We start from the raw sequence: 20,725 nt of genomic DNA on the forward strand, positions 1-20,725 counted from the left end.
TTATAAAGAATGACTTTATGAATATGGTCTCTAATAATCAGGGAGGTGTGTTATCACACTAGATTTCTAGAAGTGTTTCCCTACTGTAAAAGTATATATTATTTTGCTTGCTAAAATATTTCAGTTGTGTCGGACTCTTTGTGACTCCATGGACTCCGCTGTCCATGGATTTCTCAGGCAAGAATACTAGAGTGGGTTGCCATGCCTTCCTCCAGGGGATCTTCCTGACCCAGGAGCGACCCCGGGCCTCCTGCACTGTCAGGCATGTTCTTTGCCATGAGCACCACTTGGGAAGCCCGTGTTCTTTTGTAAATATTTTGAAGTCCCCTCCATAGAAGTCATACTACTTTTCACTGCAACAAGCAATACATGAGAATCTCTACTTCACAATCTCTCCAAAAGCATGAGCTGTCAAACATTTGCATTTTTGCCGATCTGATGGTTGGAAATAGTTTTTAGCATAGTTTTTAATTTTCATTGTCCTTATGAGCGACAGTAAGGCACTCATATAGGCCATACATGTCCAGGCATTTCAGGTTTTCTCTACAGAAAAGATCTAAGGGTGCTTTCTAGTTAAACAAGGTTGAATACAAGGTTGAGAAGTGTTGATTGTGCATAACTAGGATTGGGAGAGCAGCAGTCTGATAAATTTGATGGAGTAAGTAAGGCTTGAATAGAATGAGAGCTCCCCTAGTCGCTGGCCACCACCGTCACTGGCTAATGGTTCGTAGGCAGGTCTTACAGGCTGCCTGTGTTCTATCACGGGTCCATGTAATAAAATGCTGTATCCCTGAATGTGTGCAAGTTGAGTTTCCTTTTCCACTGTATTATTAGGTAATCCGTATGAACCATTTCAAACTTATTTCATCATCTGATCACAATTAGCCTCTGCCCTGCTTGGGGGATAGTATGCCTGCTCTTTGTGGGGGAAAGCTATGGGCAGATGACATTTCAGGTCCTTCACTGTAAGATTTCAGCCACCTGGTGGCACTAAAGTGTTTAATTTATTCAAGTCAATCGTTTGCCCTGTCAAGACTGCGACTAATTTGCCTGTGAATTATTTATGACAATGTAGTTACAGCTACTCTATTAGCTTCCTATCACTATTGTAACAAATTGCTACAAGTGTATTGGCTTAAAACAATACAACATATTATCTTATAGTTCTGCTGGTCAGAAGTCCAAAGTGGGTCTTGCTGCCTTAAAAGCAAGGTATTGACAGAACTGGATTCCTTCTAGAAGCTCTAGGAGAGAACTCTCTTTTTGGCCTTTCCCAGCTTTTAGAGGCTGCCTGTATCTTTTTACCAGTAATGTCACTCCCCCCCATGGAACGCTTTGTACGATCTCAGTTTCACCAGACAGAGGGCCCTGACCACTAGTCCTCCATGAAACGTACATTGGATTGTGGGATTAAGTGACTAAAGTAGTTCAAGAACGGAACTTATCTTCTGCATGCGTCATTACTCTGAAAACTCTTGTTACCCAGGTGGAGTTCTTTGCTCTCTGGCATCAGCTTCCAGATCCAGTTTTAAATTCTATTCCTTGCTCTGAAACCCTGTCCCTTTTCCTATCTGGGGACCTGGCCAAGCCACTAGAAGCGCATTGACAGGCCTCCTCTGGCTCTTGCTCTTGAGTGTAATGAAAGTGCTAGGTCCTCAATTTCACTTCTTTATTAGTGAGTCCACACCTCCACCCTGCTTGCTGCAGAGTCAAAAACTCTGCCACAGGAAAAGCAAAGCACACATGCCCCATCCCCAGACAGGTGGAAGGATGGAGAAGGGAACTAACATTTCTCAGGCATCTCCCATGGGGGCAGCGACATTCATAGACATCCTCTTCTTTGCTCCCCACAATAGGATAAAGCATGTTTCATAGGACCATTTTGTAGATGACCAAAGCAGGAAACTCCTAGGGACTAAATAGCCTGCCCAGGTCACTCATTAGAAGGGGGAAAGGATGGACTCCCCCTGTGGCTCAGTGGTTAAGAATCCACCTGCCAATGCAGGAGGAACGCGTGCAATCCCTGATCTGGGAAGACCTCACGTGCTGTGAAGCAACTAAGCCCGTGCACCATGGGTGCTGAGCCTGGGCTCTAGAGCCTTCTGCAGTGAGAAGCCCGTGGGCCGCAACCAACAGCGTAGCCCCCACTCACCGCGGCTAGAGACAATCCCTTGCAGAAGTGAAGACCCAGCACAGCCAAAAGAAAACAAAGAAAATCCCAAATTTAAATCTTCTACAATTAAAAAGAAGAAGGAGGTAGTAAGGTAAAAATTGAAACACACATCTGTCTTCAAATCCTGTTTTCTGGCCCACACGGCTTATGTATAAAGGGCATCACTGAACCAAGTCTGAATCCATGCTGCCCCCTCCCCCAGTTCTCCAGGCCCAAAGGCTGAGGTGTTTGTGGTCTTCACCTCCTGAGTTTCACAGCCCATTCTTGTGTCTGAACAAAGGTTCTACCCACTGTCTTAAAATGTCTTCTGTCTACACTTGATTGTTTCCTGTTGAATGAGTTTCAGCATTCTTCATTTGTTTTAGCAGCTGAGAGCTTCTCTTTGCTGTCTCATCATATCCTGTGCTGAGGGCTCTTAAATCTTAGCAGAAGATTGAAGAGGAAATTGTGGGAAAGCAGGATATGCTTCCTTCTCTGTTGCCTCTTTAAGTGTTGTTGCTTTCTGACTGACTGCTTCCCAGAGATCTTGTAACTCTTTGAAAGCCAATTCCCCACTCCCTGAGCAGCTGTTAGCTCTTGAAGACTTGGGCTGGGAAACCAAACACCAAGTGAAAGCCACGCCTGCTGTTTTCAATGCAAACGTTTAGCCACACCTCTTTAAGCAATGAATGGGATGTGGTAAGGTGGAAAGAGATGATAAAGTATCACCAAACCACCTAACAAGGGTGAGAAGTCTATTTCTCAATGGAGGCATTGAGTTATGTCCAAAGATGAGAACTACCAGGAGGAGAAAAATTCCAAGGAGAAAATCAATCTTCAAACTGAGTCACTCAGGTCTAAGATATATCTGCCTAAGTTTCACTCCTGGATGCTGGAGTGAGAAAACAAGATATTAATATTTTAAAGAAGGCGGGTATTTCACTTCTGAAAGCATAAGATTATGCAGGAGATATTGTATATTCTGTTTTGTAATATAATTGTTTTAAATAAAGAGACAAAAAAGAAAATAAAAATTTTCATTTTTATTTCTTAAACAACACCCCAAATCGTTTTACATATATACAGTGGTTTAAACAGACACACACACGCACATGCACACACAAATAATAATAACCACAAAAATTTTTTTCTCTGCTTCACAAATGAAGAAAGTAAGTTCCCAGGGGCAAAATTATTTTACTCAAGGTCTAAAACAGAGCAAAATAGCAAGCACATTGAAAAGTCGTCTTGAGAATTGCCTGGTGGTCCTGTGGTTAGGATTCCACAGTTTCACTGCTGAGGGCCCAGGTTCGAATCCTGGTCAGGGAACTAAGATCCCACAACCTGCACAATGCAACTCCCCCCAAAGTCCTCTTTTTTATTATTATTATTGTTGTTCCCTATCTTTAGGAAACCTGGCATGCTTTAACTGTCTCCAAAGTAAATAAAGTATGTTTCCTGCCACCCCATTCCCCCCGCCCCCATGCCTATCCCAACCTGCCCTAAACCTGGATCCAGATCCGGACCTCCCAAAGTGCCAGGATCCATGCAGAGACATGGGAGGTTGAGCCAAGGAACCGCAGAGCAAGTCCTTGGGGGTGAAAGGGGATTAAGTCTTAATCTTGCCAATGCTGACCAACAAGCTAGGCTTTTGCAGGTCATGGGTAGATGAAAGAGCTCATAAATCCACGTCCTTAAAGCCCAGTCACCAAATGCTCTCCTCAATTCTTCCTCGGCAAACCTTCTTACTGAGAGTTTAGGCGTCATTTCTGGCAAGAAGAGAAAGTCTTCCAAAGAAACATGACTGTCCTTTACATTCCAGCCTGCCTTCCAGCCTCCTGCAGGAGTTCAACTCTCCAGCCAGGACCCAGGACTTCCATGAAGCATGGAGCAACCTAGGCAAAATGATTGACATGCTGGTTAAGTCAGAATAATAGCTGGCATGTACGGACAACTTGCCTCCCAGGTGGCTCAGTGGTAAAATAAAAACTCTGCCTGCCAAGGCAGGAGACACAAGTTCGATCCCTGGGTCAGGAAGATTCCCCTGAGCGATGAAATGGCAGACCACTCCAGTATTCTTGCCTGGGAAATCCCATGGACAGAGGAGCCTGGAAGGCTAAATTCCATGGGATCGCAAAAGAGGTGGATACAACAACTAAACAGAAAACTACCAAACCCGATAACTTAATTTGAACCAGGTATTAGTCTACCAATCTTGAATGTGTTGGCTCATTGAGTCCCTACACCTGAGAGGTATTTACTATTATTATTAGCTTCATTTTACAGATGAGGAAATGGAGACACAGAAACATTGAGCAATTTCTTCAAGGTCACACAGCAGGAAGGCTAAACTCCCAGCTTTATTTTTCTGTGACTTGTGCCTTCTCCTCGCCACTCCCGCGAGCCTAAATTTTCAAGGCCCCCTCTCGCCCCTCTGCTAAGTAAGCTTGATCTCTAGAATGACTCAGTGCTCTGAATTTGCAACTTCCTAGGAAAACCTTGGTGCTTCTCTCTGGGTATCTGTTCTATCCATCTCGTTTCTCACTTGGAATAAAGAGATTTTTTAAGTGAAGTTTAACCACAAATACGTGGAAGAGATTTCAGAAGAACGGAGGAGCCATCCTAGTGACTCTGAAATCACACTAGGTTAATAAGCTCTACCGGGTCCTTTTGAAGAAGGCAATGGCACCCCTCTCCAGTACTCTTGCCTGGAAAATCCCATGGACAGAGGAGCCTGGTGCTGCAGTGCATGAGATCGCTAAGAGTCGGACACGACTGAGTGACTTCACTTTCACTTTTCACTGTCATGCATTGGAGAAGGAAATGGCAACCCACTCCAGTGTTCTTGCCTGGAGAATCCCAGGGACGGGGCAGCCTGGTGGGCCGCCGTCTACGGGGTCGCACAGAGTCGGACACGACTGAAGCGACTTAGCAGCAGCAGCACTGGGTCCTATTAAAGACAGGCCCTCCATGTGAACAGCAGAGGGCGCTGTGCAGCGTTGGCCAAGTGTTAAAAATGCCCTTCCCTTTCCTCCCCTGCTTCCCAGGACGGGGTCCCCCAGTTAGGATGTGGGGAAAATGGCCCGGTTTTCACACGGCTGCTGTCCTTCCACACTCCCCGGACCTCTCCGTACACGTGTCCAGACCTTGTTCCTGATAACAGTCCCACGTGAGGTCCCTGGGATATGTGGTGTTTCCAACAATGGAGGGCCCCTTTCTGACCCAAGACCCCTTCCGTCCAAGATTTTGTGTCTTGGTTTAAAATCTGAAAAACTGCCTTTGCATTATGATTAACCCCAGCCTCGACCAGGATCCAGCCTTGTGCTCCCCAATTGCCTGTGTCTTGAGCTGTAATTCTGTTCTCATTCCCCTGATGGGGGACCTGCTTTCTTCTACTGAAAGACCTTCCCAGGGCTGCCAGCCCTCCATTCTAGACTTGGGAGGATCCCTGGTCATGAACTTCCCATCCTATCCTGTGAGCCTGTTTTGCCTCCAGCTTGGTGCCAGCTGCTGCTTCTGAACTCTTCCGATTCTTCCTGGGTCCAGATGTAAAAAGCAGGGAGATTACAATTACCGGGAGAATTCAATAGGCCCAGAGTCACCCACCCAAGATGTGCTGAAAGAATGCAATCTTCATCCATCCCCCACTTCACAGGTTCAGAAATAGAGGTTGCAAGCTGAAGAATGAGGTGGTCAGCGTTTCTTTGGGGAAAGTTGTTGGTGTGTTTCCACCTCCTTCCTCCATTTCCTCCTGATATTGGCCAAACATTGAGCACCTCTGATTCTACTGAGTGGTGCAGTCCCTGACCTTGTCTTCTACTGGTTGTCCCCAACTATTGATACAGTCGGCCAGATATGCTGAGGTAGCTGAAGTGGAGACTTCATCTACACCTCTCTTCTCTTGAATGGTTAGAGATCGTCTCCCCAGGTGGCCCAGCCTCCTCCACCCAAGATAGTCTAATACAGGGGTCCTCAACCTCTGATATCTAATGTCTGATGATCTGAGGTGGAGCTGATGTAGTAACAGTAGAATAAAGTACTCAATAAATGTAAAGCTCTTGAATCATCCTGAAACCATCACCACCCCCAGTCCATAGAAAAAATGTCTTCCATTAAACCAGCCCCTGGTGCCCAAAAGATTGGGGACTGCTGGTCTAAGAAGCTTCCCCAAACAGATCAAATGAGAACCTTGATGGAAAGATTAGGCTTCCCTGGTGTCTCAGTGGTAAAGAATCTGCTGCTAATGCAGGAGACGTGAGTTCAATCCCTGGTCCAGGAAGATGGACATGGCAACCCACCCCAGTATTCTTGCCTGGGACATCACATGGTCGTCTGAACTACCTCTCCTTACTGACTAATCAAGAAATTCTAAAGCAATGTCCCACCAGGGAAGATCCCTATGGACTAGGAAACAGACAGAAGTTGGGGGCGTTAGCTCTTCAAAGTTCTACTGAATCCTCCCCTTTAAAGTTCTCAAATTAAAATTCAGACATGAAGGTGATTAACTAAGGGTAATACACCAGTGTTTTCCCCTCTGTTTTCATAGCACCTGGTACATGCCAGTCAATGTATATGAAAGAGCCCTTCCCTCTTCTGGGGACCATGTGCCAATGTCCACAGCAGCAGGACAGCAGGTTTGTGTAATCTCTAATCCAGGAGGGCCCTTAAAGTTTCTTCCAACTCAGAGAGTCTTTCATTCCCTGAGATTGTTTCAGCCCCTTCCTTTGCCCCATTGCTCAATAGACGAGCCATGATTCAGAAAGGAAAGGAATGTAAAAGAGGTTGTGCCTACTGCTGGGTGGTGTTAAAAAAAAAAAAAATCTGAGACTCCTCGGTATTCACGCAGAAAGCCAGGACACCTCTCCAAGGCAAAAGCACAGCAAGTTCGATCACCCTGCCCACATTCTGCTCTTAACTCTCAGGGTGCAGGCTGCCACTGTGAGACTTATCCTCCCCTGCACCACTGACTAATATTTGTTTTCCTCTGATTTCACCTGTGTAGAAATAAGTCTCAGAGGGTAGCTGTGAGTAGGCAGGCTGTGAGTAGGCAACTCCACCCTCATCCCTTTAGGAATGATTCTGAACACCAACTTCTTAAGGGAGAGATGTACTTGTTTCTTTGTGATTCCAATCAATTAAGACTTCTTTCTCAACAATGGGGCTACTATAAGTGTCTATACTCACTAGCAAAATGGAATGAAGGTGTGTGTAATCACTGCAGAGGGTGACTGCAGCCAGGAAATTAAAAGATGCTTACCCCTTGGAAGGAAAGCTATGACCAATCTAGACAGCATATTAAAAAGCAGAGACATTACTTTGTCAACAAAGGTCTGTCTAGCCAAGGCTATGGTTTTTCCAGTAGTCATGTATGGATGTGAGAGTTGAACTAGAAAGACAGCTGAGAGCCGAAGAATTGATGCTTTTGAACTATGGTGTTGGAGAAGACTCTGCAGAGTCCCTTGGACTGCAAGGAGATCCAACCAGTCCATCCTAAAGGAGATCAGTCCTGGGTGTTCATTGGAAGGACTGATGTTGAAGCTGAAACTCCAATATTTTGGCCACCTGATGCGAAGAACTAACTCATTTGAAAAGACCCTGATGCTGGGAAAGATTGAGGGCAGGAGGAGAAGAGGACAACAGAGAATGAGATGGATGTATGGCATCACCGACTCAATGAATATGGGTTTGGGTGGACTCTGGCAGTTGGTGATGGACAGGGAGGCCTGGTGTGCTGCAGTTCATGGCGTCACAGAGAGTCGGACACGACTGAGCGACTGAACGGAACTGAACTGAAACAGCAAGATATATCCTGTATCAGAATGGAGATGATGACTGCATCCTCTCACTGAGGACAGGAAAAAAAAAAAAAAAATATGTATTCTTAAGATGTGATCAAGTAAACTGAGCTGACCTGGGTTTTAAAGATGTCTGTATTTTCATTTATGTGCTTGGCAATAAAGACATTTCCATTCTCTGAAAGATAACCCCAGTTCCCTTCCCGAAGCTTCTCCTTGATTTTTTAATACTCACGTCTTCTCCTCAACGATTCATTAATTTAGATCCATAGGTGGGGCCTAACGATGCATTCTAAATAGGGGAAAAAATAACACTGATGTCAATGAAGAATGGCATTGACTGGAATGCACATAGGTTTATGTTTATGTCTATGCCTGACTGAAGATAAACATGTAACAATGGAAACATGAAGTACCAGAGTTGACACAGCTACCCTGAATTAAATTGTCATATTGCACTGAATCTCACATTGTAAGCAACATCATTATACTTTATTATGTCTGCAGAGGAAGAACATGAAAAAGTAACTTGCCAATTAAGTCATGACATGCCACTGATTACCCAATGTGTGCCAATTTCAGAAATAGTCAAAGGTGGATAAAAAATGCCTATCTTGGAATTGATGGTCTTTGGCGCTAAAAGTCACTCTAAGTACTAGCTGACTGTAAATTCTGATGCTGCATGTCTCCAGAGAGTTTTTTATTTGTTTGTTTTAAAAGCAGCTCTTATTTAGAAACTGTTGATTGAGTAAATGACATCTTTCTCATCAATATAACAATGGTGGCAATTTCAGTTGGTAGTTGATGAGACAGATAACTAGGTCAAAAGTCATCTTCAAGATCTTCAAATACACGGACACTGCAGTTCAAGGGAGTGTGGTTCACTGCAGAAGCCCATGGCAGGAAGAATGCTAAATCTCACAAACTGCTGGGTCACTCTGGTCAAATCTCATAAGTACTCTGGGCCTTGGTTTCCTCACCTATGAAATGACAAGGGTGGTCTAATATCTCATGTCTTATTTCCAGCTCTGGCATTTTATGAATCTATGGTCTATGCGTTCACATTGTCTCTCTCTCTCAATAGTCCAAATGTATTTAGTTGAAATACAACCAGTATGGAAACTTTGCTGTTTTTCTTTTCTCGGCATGCTGCAGGGCTTGCAAGATCTTAGTTCCCCAACCAGGGTTCAAACCCAGGCCCTAGGTGTGAAAGCATGGAGTCCCAACTACGGGGCCATCAGGGAATTCCCTGGAAACTTTTTTTGAGGGGTATGTTCCAGTGACCCTAAGCTCTAACAGGATACTCCAAATTTGTTGACTAAAGAAATGAATGAATAAAAGTATCCCCTCTTGATTTTGTTTGCTAACAAATCCCCAATATTGAGCTATAGTATTTGTCTCTGTATGACTCTCCTGAGAACACCGACCTTCCAGTATTGAGACTGAAAGGGAAAGGCTTACCTCTGCTACCCTCGACTGCCCCTTCAGTGAAGACATCCTCATCCTCAAAGCATCTCGTATCTAAAGAAGCAATGAGAGTGAAGAAATGACACTTTGAGGCCAGCAACTCTGGCAGAAGCAGCATCAGATGGTTCAGCACCATGCTTGAAAAATAATGAAACTTGGATAAAAGTTGAGATGTAATCATAACTAGATTTAGGATTAAGATTAAAGTTCTGGTCATGGTTTCTATTTTTTTCACCGGCTATGTTCAAATATAACCTCAGTTGACTTGAGAAGGAGCAGGACAAGAGAGAGTATAGTTCTTCCCTTTCCCTCCACTACCCCCCACAGCTGATGCCTTGAACCACCCGACAAACTCAGCTCTTCTCCACTATCCTCTCTGATCAAGGCTGCTTCATCCTCCTGCTCCCCCCAACCACATGGAAAACATTTACAGTGAGTGACACAAATTCAAGTTACCTTGTGGTCCATAATGGTTCCAAACAGCAAGATGAAGAACCCCTGTGACAGAATTCAACAAAAGTATGAGGGACAGTTCTGCAGACCATAACCCAGAAGTTATTTTAACACCACTCTTCTAGATTCCTTCAAAGATAGGTATCATGTATTAGAAACTGCAGTTTCTACCGATTCTCTTGCACTCATGAGTGTTTTCTTTGAATGGACCTCCAAAAAAGAGGACCACCTTCATGCGTGTGCATGAGAGTGATTGATATTTCTTGAATGGCTTCAAATATAGGATAGTTTTCAAACTTATTAAATCTGTTTACTTTCTTCCCAGGTATTAAGGTGGTTGTTCTTACTCATGATGATAGTAACACACACATAAAATTTTGTCATTCAAAGTCACAATCAGGGAAGGTGTCATGGGAAAATGAAATGTATTCTAGTCTACTTTCAATGGAAAAGTCAAGAAACAGGCAGCTAGAGTCTCTAATGGAGAAGGCAATGACTCCCCACTCCAGAACTCTTGCCTGGAAAATCCCATGGACAAAGGAGCCTGGTGGGCTGCAGTCCATGGAATCACTAAGAGTCAGGCACAGCTGAGCGACTTTTCTTTCACTTTTCACTTTCATGCATTGGAGAGGGAAATGGCAACCCACTCCAGTGTTCTTGCCTGGAGAATCCCAGGGACGGGGGAGCCTGGTGGGCTGCCGTCTGTGGGGTCGCAAAGAGTTGGACACGACTGAAGTGACTTAACAGTAACAGAGTCTCTAAACCTGGTGAAAGAAGTTACTGCATAAAAGAAAGAGAGGGAGAGAAAAGTCTAAAGAAACCCGTAAGACCAGGGTCTCTTGGAGTTTAAATTATCTGGTCACCTACAAAGTCACAATAATTGCCAGTCAGTCCTTTTAAGTCACGGGAATTAGGAATCTTGCAAGGAAAGTCTGAATCCTGCCACAAGAGTGAAGGGAAGCCTGGTTTCTAAGAATGGTTTCATGGAGAAGAAACACTGATCAGAAAACTGAAAATGCTGAACTGTGAGTCACAGAGAACACTTGTTTTAGAAAAATGAACATGTGTAACTAAAGGGAGTCTAGAAATTGTCTTTCCATCAAGAAAATAGAAAGAGAAATGATCCGAAAGAGAAAAGCAGAACAAAATTTCCTGGGGTTTAATTAAATTGCAAAGTAGGATGAGATCAGAGGTAATGAGTATAACTTCAAGAGCAGGGGAGATTTATGTGAGTCCAAGAGCTTTTGATCCCCATTCCCAAAGAAAACCTTAAGTAAAAGGTTTCTCTTTAAAGCAATACAGAGGAAAGAAGGAAATAAATGTTCTCTTTAGTTATTAAGAAATTATGAATAAGATATATAATTGTACTGAGCTGGCATTACTTTAAAGTTGGCTTTATTATTTCACATTAGGTTTTGAAATAGAGTAATAGTGATATGGAATACGTTGTTGCTTTGTTAAACAGTTATATTTAATTTAAAGCATTGATCAAAATTTTTTTGAAAATATTTTTCTGAAAAGAAGCAGATAAATAAATGTTTTAGGCTTTACAGCCTCTGTTCCAACTATCTCACCTTTGCCACTGTAGCACGAAAGCCACCATAGGCAAAATGTGTGTGTGTAAGGTGTATTTCAATAAAACTTTTTCAATAAAATGGTGTGTATGTAAGCCCATGTGTAAGGTGTATTTCAATAAAACTATTTATAAACATAGGCAGCAGGCAGGCCACAGTTTGCCAGCTCCTGATTTAAAATATATTAAAAATATAGACTTCCTGAGATTTCCCAGGTGGCCCAGTGGCTAAGACTCCACACCACTAATGCAAGGGGTCTGGGTTTGATCCCTGGTCTGGGAACTAGATCCTACTTGCTGCGACTAAGACCCAGAGCTGCCAAATAAATAGATATATTTAAATATATATATATAAACTTCCTAAATTTTCTATTACTCATGGGTGCAGAAAGCTAATGACAGCTTCCCAAAAGTGGCTTAGTAGCCAAGATGAAGTGGAACAACTTTTAGATGGATAATCTTATCAAAGCAAGCATGTTAAGCAAGAAAAGACATTAGAGATCCTTTTAGATCCATCTTTATTTTACAGAGGAGAAGTCTGAGCACCAGAGAAAGTGACATTGCTGGGATCCATCTGTGAATAACAAATAACATTTATTTTACAGAGAATAACAGGGAAGGAGTATGAGAATCCCTGACTGATTAACATCCAAAGTGAGTGTCATGGGCCATCTCTGCATGCTGTGAAAAATTACTATTATTTCATAGATTGCCCAGACTACTTGAGAAAGGATAAAAATTGTGCTTGTTTTGAGGCATAATATGTAAATGTAGCCTCACACATCCCTAACCAAAGACTAGTCTTCCATAAGTGAAGGTCAATGTCTTTTCACATTGAAACTTTAGAAAAGACAAAAGGAGGTGCCAGCCCAATCAACCTGATCATCGAAATCCAACTCGACAATCAATAGACAGAAAGATGTCACAGATAAATGTCTATAAGATATGAAAGGAAATGGAAGGAATATGTGGTGTTCTGTATTTTTAAACCGCAGCCATATTTTGTTGTATAGCCAGAATACCAAATTATAAGATAATAAAAAAGTAGCTAATAGTATCAGTAGTACCAATAAAATAAGTCTCTCTCCCAGAACTTACCTGGAAAGCATTGAGCAGGGCAAAGATTATGTGGAATATCAAGGAAGTGCCTTCTATGAGCGTAGCTATTCCAAAACCCCAGGTCAGTCCCAACAGTGGGGTGAGTATGGCGACATTTTTGCTGATCCTCAGGATTATGGCCACATCTTGAGACTTGGAACTGCCAATAGAGGGCCTCTGAGTGTTGACAGCCACAATCAAAACCACAACAAGATTCACAGCCACAATGACCAAGGCTGGGATGGCAAAGGCTAGAAGGGCTTTGGTGTCATCCCAGTTAAGCCAACAGGCACCACGTCTCATGTAGCCTTTCCCTGGCACTGTAATAGCCACAGTGGTGGCAGCAATGACTAACGGGCACCCATAGCCAACGGCAAAGCCAATGGCCATCATGCGGGACCTCATCATCCTCCGGAAAACCACCAGCAGTCCATAGATGATGAGCAGGGCTTTGAAGAGCATCCAGAAAAACAGACAGAGGTAGAAAAAGTGGCTAAAAAATGTCACTGCAACACACCAGTTGTAGTCCTGGGCCTTTTTGTTAAAGTTGGAGCCTAAGATGAACCACACATTGGCAGTCAAGAGCGACACAGCTATATTCACAATGCATACATGTCGCATATATGATATGTCCGTCATGACCACCCGGGACCAGACGGTGGCTTCAATCATCAGGCAAAGAATCAAGCTGAGGATGGAGACGCTGAGCCCAATGCAGGTGATGTAGTCCAGGACTTTGTTGTCCACAGATATGGGGGACATGAGGATGGAAAAAGACATCATCACGTTGGTGTAGTTACACCGGCATTTCACTCTGTTCTTGGTGTCCAGTGTTGTTTCACAGACATTCTCATCCCACCTCCTTTTCCTGGAGTGCCAGCCAACACACTGGGCCCTGGCATTCTGTGATTTGTTGATCTTCTCAAAGGTGAATAAGATTTGCTCCAATTTTTCTGGTAAAATCACTGAAAGGACCAGTCCATTTACCAGCCTGGGAAGATGGGCATTTTCCAAGTGGGCTTCTTTCAGGACTGCCCCCAGGGTGGGAAAAGCTATGCCAACAGCTTGGGATGCATTTGGGGGCAGCTTCCACAGCTCTTGCCTGGGAATTTCTATGATTCCTAGGATGCCCTCCACTGTGTTGTTCAAGTTCATGGAGAAACTGAGACTTCTCTCTGAAGTCTTGTTGTTGATGGGGAACCCTTTTGTCTGAATGAAGAGTTCATCCACAATGTGCTCAGGTTCATTTTGGATGTGGAGTTGCCTCGCAAACCAGTTCACTGACTGCAACAAATCGGAGCTGACATTTTTGTCTGGAATGAAAGCCCAGTTTGGAATGACCGCGGGGTTGAGGATGTGGTTGGCCACTTTGCTGTAGCTCTGCAGAGGAGAGAAGTAGATACGATACTGGAGATACACACACTGCAGTACAAAGTCGATTTCTAAAACCTCAAGTTTCTAAAGATCAAATGATTTGATATTATTTGGCATGTTTCTCTTCAAATGCACTGATTATTAGAATCTCATACTAGTAGGACTTCAGCAAGAGGAAAAAAATTAGAAATGCTAAAAACAAAATATGATAAAAAAAGAAATGAAATAAACAAAATAAGATTGAGGGTTGACATATATACACTAATATGGATAAAATAGATAACTGATGATATTGATAACCTGCTGTATAGCACAAGAAACTCTGCTTAATGTTCTGTGGTGACCTAAATAGGAAGGAAATCCAAAACAGAGGGGATATATATATACTTGAAGCTGGTTCACTTTGCCATACAGCAGAAATTAACACAGCATTGTAAAGCAACTATATCCCAATTTTTTAAAAAATCAATAAATATAAACTAAAAAATAATAAGATAAAATAAAATGAAATAAGCAAATAAGATGAAATGAAATGAGATGAACTATAGAAAAGGGTTGCCTGCTTTATTATATGCCCCAAGCAGCATTTCCAACTTCAGTTTGTATAACCCAAGTTTTCCATGAGATAGTAATGACTGTTTAAGGAGGAAACAGTCCTCTGGAAATGCAAGTACAGCACCCCATATCCTATCCTCCCCTCGAACCTTGTGAAGAGTGCCAAAGTTTATTAACACATTTAAAGCTCTAGAAAGTCCTACCATAAGACCTACTTGGCTTCATTTACCCCAGAATTCCTGTATCTGCTGTACTACAGATCTCTCTTTTAAGAAATGGAACCTCTGCTAACATTTCTCAGTACAATTACGTTTTACAAAAATAGAATTTGGGAAACTTTACAGTAGTCAAAGTCTTCCTCACAGGATCATTATGTGACAGTTCCTTGCAAATATTCAGTCTGTACAAAAACCTGTATTAAAAATGTTCTTATTTCTTGAAAGGGGTTTCCCTGATAGCTCAGTTGATAAAGAATCCACCTGCAATGCTGGGGACCTCTGTTCAATTCCTGGGTCGGGAAGATCTGCTGGAGAAGGGATAGGCTACCCACTCCAATATTATTGGGCTTCCTTTGTGGCTTAGCTGGTAAAGAATCCACCTGCAATGTGGGAGACCTGGGTTCAATCCCTGGGTTGGGAAGATCCCCTGGAGAAGGGAAAAGCTACCCACTCCAGTATTCTGGCCTAGAGAATCCCATGGACTGTATAGTCTATGGAGTCACAAAGAGTTGGATGCGACTGAGTGACTTTCACTTTCACTGTTTCTTGAAAACGTCCATAAACTAGGATGACTCCATACCCAAAACTGAAATGAGTTGTTATTCTGGTTATGGTAGTTTTTATCGTGAAAACTATTTTGAAACTATTAAAGTGCAAGATTTTGAAACAAAAAATTGTCAGCTTTTTAAATGAAATTAACAAAGACTACCTTCATTTTCTCTCGGGTGACATTATCAGACAAATCTGTAGAAATATTTTTTAGTAACTCCACTATAAATGCAATATTTCCGGACGTTGCTTCTGATGATTTCACAGCATTAATTATGCAGGCGTAATCCAGTGGGCAATTCTTTTGGATGCCTTGAGCTACACTCCTGATGGGCTCTGGGGTTCGGTAGTCAAGAATGTGCAGAGTTATAGACGGTGCTGCCACAGAGAGGCGTGATGCACTGTTTGAGTCCTGTTTGTAAAAAAATGGTTATTTCACTCAAAAATGATTAAGCACCCAACATGTCAAGGAGATCCAACCAGCCCATCCTAAAGGAAATCAGTCCTGAATATTCATTGGAAGGACTGATGCTGAAGCTGAAGCTCCAATACTTTGGGCCACCTGATGTGAAGAGCTGACTCATTTGAAAAGACCCTGATGCTAGGAAAGATTGAAGGCAGGAGGAGAAGGGGACAACAGAGGATGAGACTGTTGGATGGCATCACCGGTTCAATGAGCATGAGTTTGAGTAAACTCCGGGAGTTGGTGATGGACAGGGAGGCCTGGCATGCTGCAGTCCTTAGGGTCACAAAGTGTCAGCCATGAGTGAGCGACTGAACTGAATTGAACTGAACTGAAGTGACAGAGAATGCACTGATACTCCTATTCTAAAAACACTTGACATTTTAGGAGATGCAGAGATCAATGTGCTTCTACAGGGATGAAGGAGAGGCAGAAGGAAACAGTGGCTAACTGAAAGGATACAACATAAAATATTTTAATTGAGAATTGTTTTATTCATTGGGTTTTTATTCTTTCTGGGACACACACCTCTGTCTTCCTTTGGTCAAGTGATTGAAAGTATGAGAAAAAGATATCAAAATGAATTTAACTGTAGACAAATTCAGTTGCTTAACTGATTAGCATAAGAGGTATGAAAATCCATTTTTAAAGCTAAAATTTTAATCTCTAAGTGTTTATCACTGTCTGAATGAATTTCAGATCTTTTTTTTCTTTTCTTTTTTTGAGTAAAGATTTTGAGAGGGAGAAATAACGTGGTTGAGAGTTTGGGTGAGGAAGGAAGGATAAGAAACAAATTTGAACCCACTCTGTAGAATTTCTCAGGTCCAGATCTGAGACTTATTGTCATGCTGAACAGAAAACATTTAAAATGTTTCTTGTAGAATATGCAAATAAGATGCAAATATGCAAATACTTCACCATAAAGAGTGTTTCCACAGAAAGGCTTGTACATGTTTCAGTTGATTTCTGCCACTTGTTTCCATTACAGATAAATCCTATTTCTCCATGAAAGTGCTGAGCACAGGGCTGGCTGCAGTTAGAAGCGCTGCAAGGTCCGTGGCATTTTTCTTAGAAGAGAGAGAGAGGCCTGATTAGCATTTCTACACTTTGATGAGGATATCTAACTCCTTCCTGGGGCTTGGGGGTTGCTTCCCAGAGGAGGCGACATTGAACTGTGTTCTCAGCCACCAACCACTAAGACCTGCCAGGCAGAATGTGAAGCTGATATTTGGACAGAGTGAAGAACATGTGGAAAGGAGGGTCATTCATAAAGACTGGTTCAGAGTGTCTGAGGGGAGAGTGGCAAGAGATGAGGGTGGGGAGAAAGGCAGGGTCAAGTCCTGAAAGACCTTGGATTCTGTGCTTATATGAGGGTCACCAGGAAACATGATTAGATTGTGAAAGATAATTAACCATGCATGGAGTAGGAGTTAGTAAGCTTTTCTGTAAAGGACCAGGTAAATAGAGCTGCCAGATAAAATACAGGTTAAATGCCAGTTAAATATTGATTTTGTTTTCAGATACACTCAATTCTCATTATTTGCAGCAGTTGCAATCTATAAAATCACTGCCACAAACACTGAATTAGTGAATACGTAACCATCTCCAGATCCTAGGAGAAATACAAGGTTAGGTTCCTATAAGCTTCTGCTCACAACATTTTCACCAACCGATCAATATATCACTATATAAGCTTGTTTTGTGTGTTTCCACTTAAAGACACTGTATTTAATATATGCTTTTGATTCACTGACATTGAACTCACAGCCAAGGGCACTATAACTCGTGACAACACATTAACAAAGCTTATCTAGCACATATATTTTCCCCATAAGGCACATCCTAACCTTCTTAGGCACACTATACATCACTTTGGAACTATATTTGGGGGTGATTTTAAACAGCAAAATCACCAACTAAAAACAAACCCACAAAACATGTGACACTACATAGACCACAAAAAAACATTTGTTTATAGCAGGAAGGTCAAGTGCCACCTCATTCAACTGAGGACATGCACCTTGGCTGACCATTTTTATGTTATTCTGTGCATGTCTGTTAATAATTCAGAGAGCACTATGAGCACTGATTTGGAGAAGATGCAAACACAGAATCCACGAATAAAGAGAACCGACTAAAAATGTTCAGTAAAACAGTGGATAATTTTTCATTTATGTATAACCCATGAAATATTACTCATGGCTTATCTGAAATTTAAATTTCACCAGACATTCTATGTTTTTGCTAAATACAACAAAGCTAGCCAGAGAGTAAACATTTCAACTTTGAGGGCCATATGGTCTCTGTCACAAATACTCGGCTCTGCTTAGTAGCATAAAAGCAATCAATGTGTGAATGAGTGAGCATGGCTGGGTTTCAATAAAACTTTATTCAAAAAAACTGGCAGCGGCCTAATTTGGCCCATGAGGAGAGTGGATTGACTTGATGAAGCTGCTGAAGTATTCCCAGGAAGAATTGCCTTCAGATAGCAGCAGTGCAGTAGGAAGAAGTAGATGATACTGAGAACCATCAAGGTATTGAAATAAATACAAAATGAAGTGCCTTATTGGCTGTGAGCCAAAGAATATTGATGACCAATATTAATTACTCAGACAGGAGAATAGAAGCAGGTTGTTTTGCATCTTTCTTTGACATCTACCCAAGTGTATCCATTGTTGCAATTTATATAAGCCAAGTGCATTTCAATTTCCTCATTCATATAGTTTGGAGGTAATACCATAGTCTTTTTACAAACATTGAATGAGACAGCATCTTGTACACACTTAGATCAGTGTTGTCATAAATGCTCAATGCACATTAGCTACATTTCTCTCCTCTTTTCTTTCTAAGCTCCAAATATGTATAGATTTGTATTTGCCCCTACAAATATACTTGGCCATGACTGTGCAGATCCCAGTAATCTATGTGGGTGAGAACCACAGGATTTCACTATCTTACTTCTCATGATGGTTCCACAGTTTGTCGCTCACTTCTCCAGGGTAACCAGTCTTGCCAGTTCAGTTCAATCTCTCAGTCATGTCCAACTCTTTGCAGCCCCATGGACTGCAGCACACCAGGCTTCCCTGTCCATCACCAACTCCCAGAGCTTACTCAAACTCATGTCGATCGAGTTGGTGATGCCATCCAACCATCTTATCCTCTGTCAGTTTCACCAACATGATACCTATTACATCACTTGAATAGATCACTCAGCCTCAGAGTGCTACATGCTTTTAAGAACCTTGAAATTATCTTTGAAGGAAGGAATGAATGATCCTGTCCTCTTCATTCTTCTGCCTCTTGTTAGCTCATTAGTTCAGATTTCCCTTTTGAGTTTTAAAAGGGACTCTCATCTACTATTCTCAGAGAAGGTAATGGCACCCCACTCCAGTACTCTTGCCTGGAAAATTCCTTGGACGGAGGAGCCTGGTAAGCCGCAGTCCATGGGGTCGCTAAGAATTGGACACAACTGAGCGACTTCACTTTCACTTTTCATTTTCATGCATTGGAGAAGGCAATGGCAACCCACTCCAGTGTTCTTGCCTGGAGAATCCCAGAGATAGGGCACCCTGGTGGGCTGCCGTCTATGGGGTCTCACAGAGTCGGACACAACTAAAGCAGCTTAGCAGCAGCAGCAGCAGCTCATCTACTATTTTAGAACATGTATGAATATCTGCCAACTTGTTTCACTGACTATGCTGTGGGTAATAGTATAATTGCAAGAAAATCTATTGATGATGTTTAACATTTAGAACTTATTTGAGATTGTTATTCTGTGTGAAAACTTGTAGTCTGGGGATTGACCTGCAATATCCATGCCCTTCCTTTATTCTGCCCAGTCTTCAAATGGAAGAAGACTGTTCTGCAGCTACATACCTTGAATTCTTCCAGTCTTGGGTTTTCTTTCAGGACTCTGAAGTTTATCTCCATCCTGTAAAACATAAATTCTCAAAGGTTTTCTTTACAGTGGGACTCTTCTCTCTCATCTCAACTTAGAGACTCCGTGTGAATATGAAGAGAAAATGTGTTCAGGACTAGGAAGAAAATGGCACCTGATATTGCAGAAATTTGCTGAAGGGATGTGAGCCCTGACAGAGAACATGCTGCCCCCAATGACAGCTAGAAACTGGGTGTGGTCACATAGGCTCTGAAAGTCAGGGGATTAGGTCCATCTGTTGGAAAGTTTAAGGACCCATGGAGAGCACAGTGATGACAATTAGAGCACTAAATCATTCTTTGCTTGTATTAACTGTAGCTATGATAGGGAACTAATATGGTCCACCCAATACACAGAGAAAGAAGAAAGCAGATACTAGGAATGAGTGCTAGGTTGCAATAATAGAATCTTTTTGTAGCTATGTTGCTGTTGTTAGTTGGTAAGGGTGTCTGACTCCTTTGCAACTCCATGAACTGCAACCTGCCAGTCTCCTCTGTCCATGGGATCTCCCAGGCAAGAATACTGGAATGGGTTGCCATTTCTTTCTCCAGGGGGAACTTCTTGACCCAGGGATCAAACCCGAGTCTCCCCAGTGGGTCAGTGGTTAAGAACCCGCCTGCCAATGCAGAAGACATGGGTTCAATCCCTGCATTGAGAAGATTCCCTGGAGAAGGAAATGGCAACCCACTCTAGCATCCTTGCCTTGGAAGTCCCATGGACAGAGGAGCCTGGGGGGTTACAACCCATGGGGTCACAAAAGGGTCAGACACAACTTCCTGACTAAGCATCCTGTAGCTATAAAGGACTGTAAAAATCTAAAAGAGGAAAACACACTCTTCGTGTTTTAGGTAAGGAAATTAAGACCCAGAGAAGTGAAGCAACTCGTACGGCTAACAGACAAACCTAAGGTTTTAACCTAAATTGCTTGACTGCCAAGTTAGTGCTTCTGCCTCTCAAGAGCTGCCTGTCTACATACTCCATGGCTTGCAAAGTGGTTTTTCTACTAGACTGTTGCACCCTGTGACAATACTGTACTGTCACAAACCCCAGCCACCTCTCAATTTTTCATTGTCCTTTTCTTTAGAAAGTTG

General features: G+C 42.5%; 1 protein-coding gene across 2 annotated transcripts in view; it reads right to left on the minus strand.

Moving 5' to 3' along the window:
* The window catches only part of ADGRF4 (adhesion G protein-coupled receptor F4), a 29,886-nt gene continuing 12,377 nt past the window's right edge, over positions 3,217 to 20,725 (minus strand). For both annotated transcript variants that reach the window (XM_005696388.3, XM_005696389.3), the window contains 8 exons: positions 19,574 to 19,628; positions 16,616 to 16,764; positions 15,395 to 15,646; positions 12,539 to 13,918; positions 9,871 to 9,912; positions 9,409 to 9,468; positions 8,183 to 8,239; positions 3,217 to 4,047 (listed from right to left, as the gene is read on the minus strand). In XM_005696388.3, coding sequence (XP_005696445.2) covers positions 8,192 to 8,239; positions 9,409 to 9,468; positions 9,871 to 9,912; positions 12,539 to 13,918; positions 15,395 to 15,646; positions 16,616 to 16,764; positions 19,574 to 19,628 — 1,986 coding nt within the window. In that variant the 3' untranslated portion in view covers positions 3,217 to 4,047; positions 8,183 to 8,191. The remainder of the gene's footprint in view (positions 4,048 to 8,182; positions 8,240 to 9,408; positions 9,469 to 9,870; positions 9,913 to 12,538; positions 13,919 to 15,394; positions 15,647 to 16,615; positions 16,765 to 19,573; positions 19,629 to 20,725) is intronic.

Source organism: Capra hircus, chromosome 23 (genome assembly GCF_001704415.2).
Source record: "Capra hircus breed San Clemente chromosome 23, ASM170441v1, whole genome shotgun sequence".
In the NCBI taxonomy this organism is placed as follows: Eukaryota; Metazoa; Chordata; class Mammalia; order Artiodactyla; family Bovidae; genus Capra; species Capra hircus.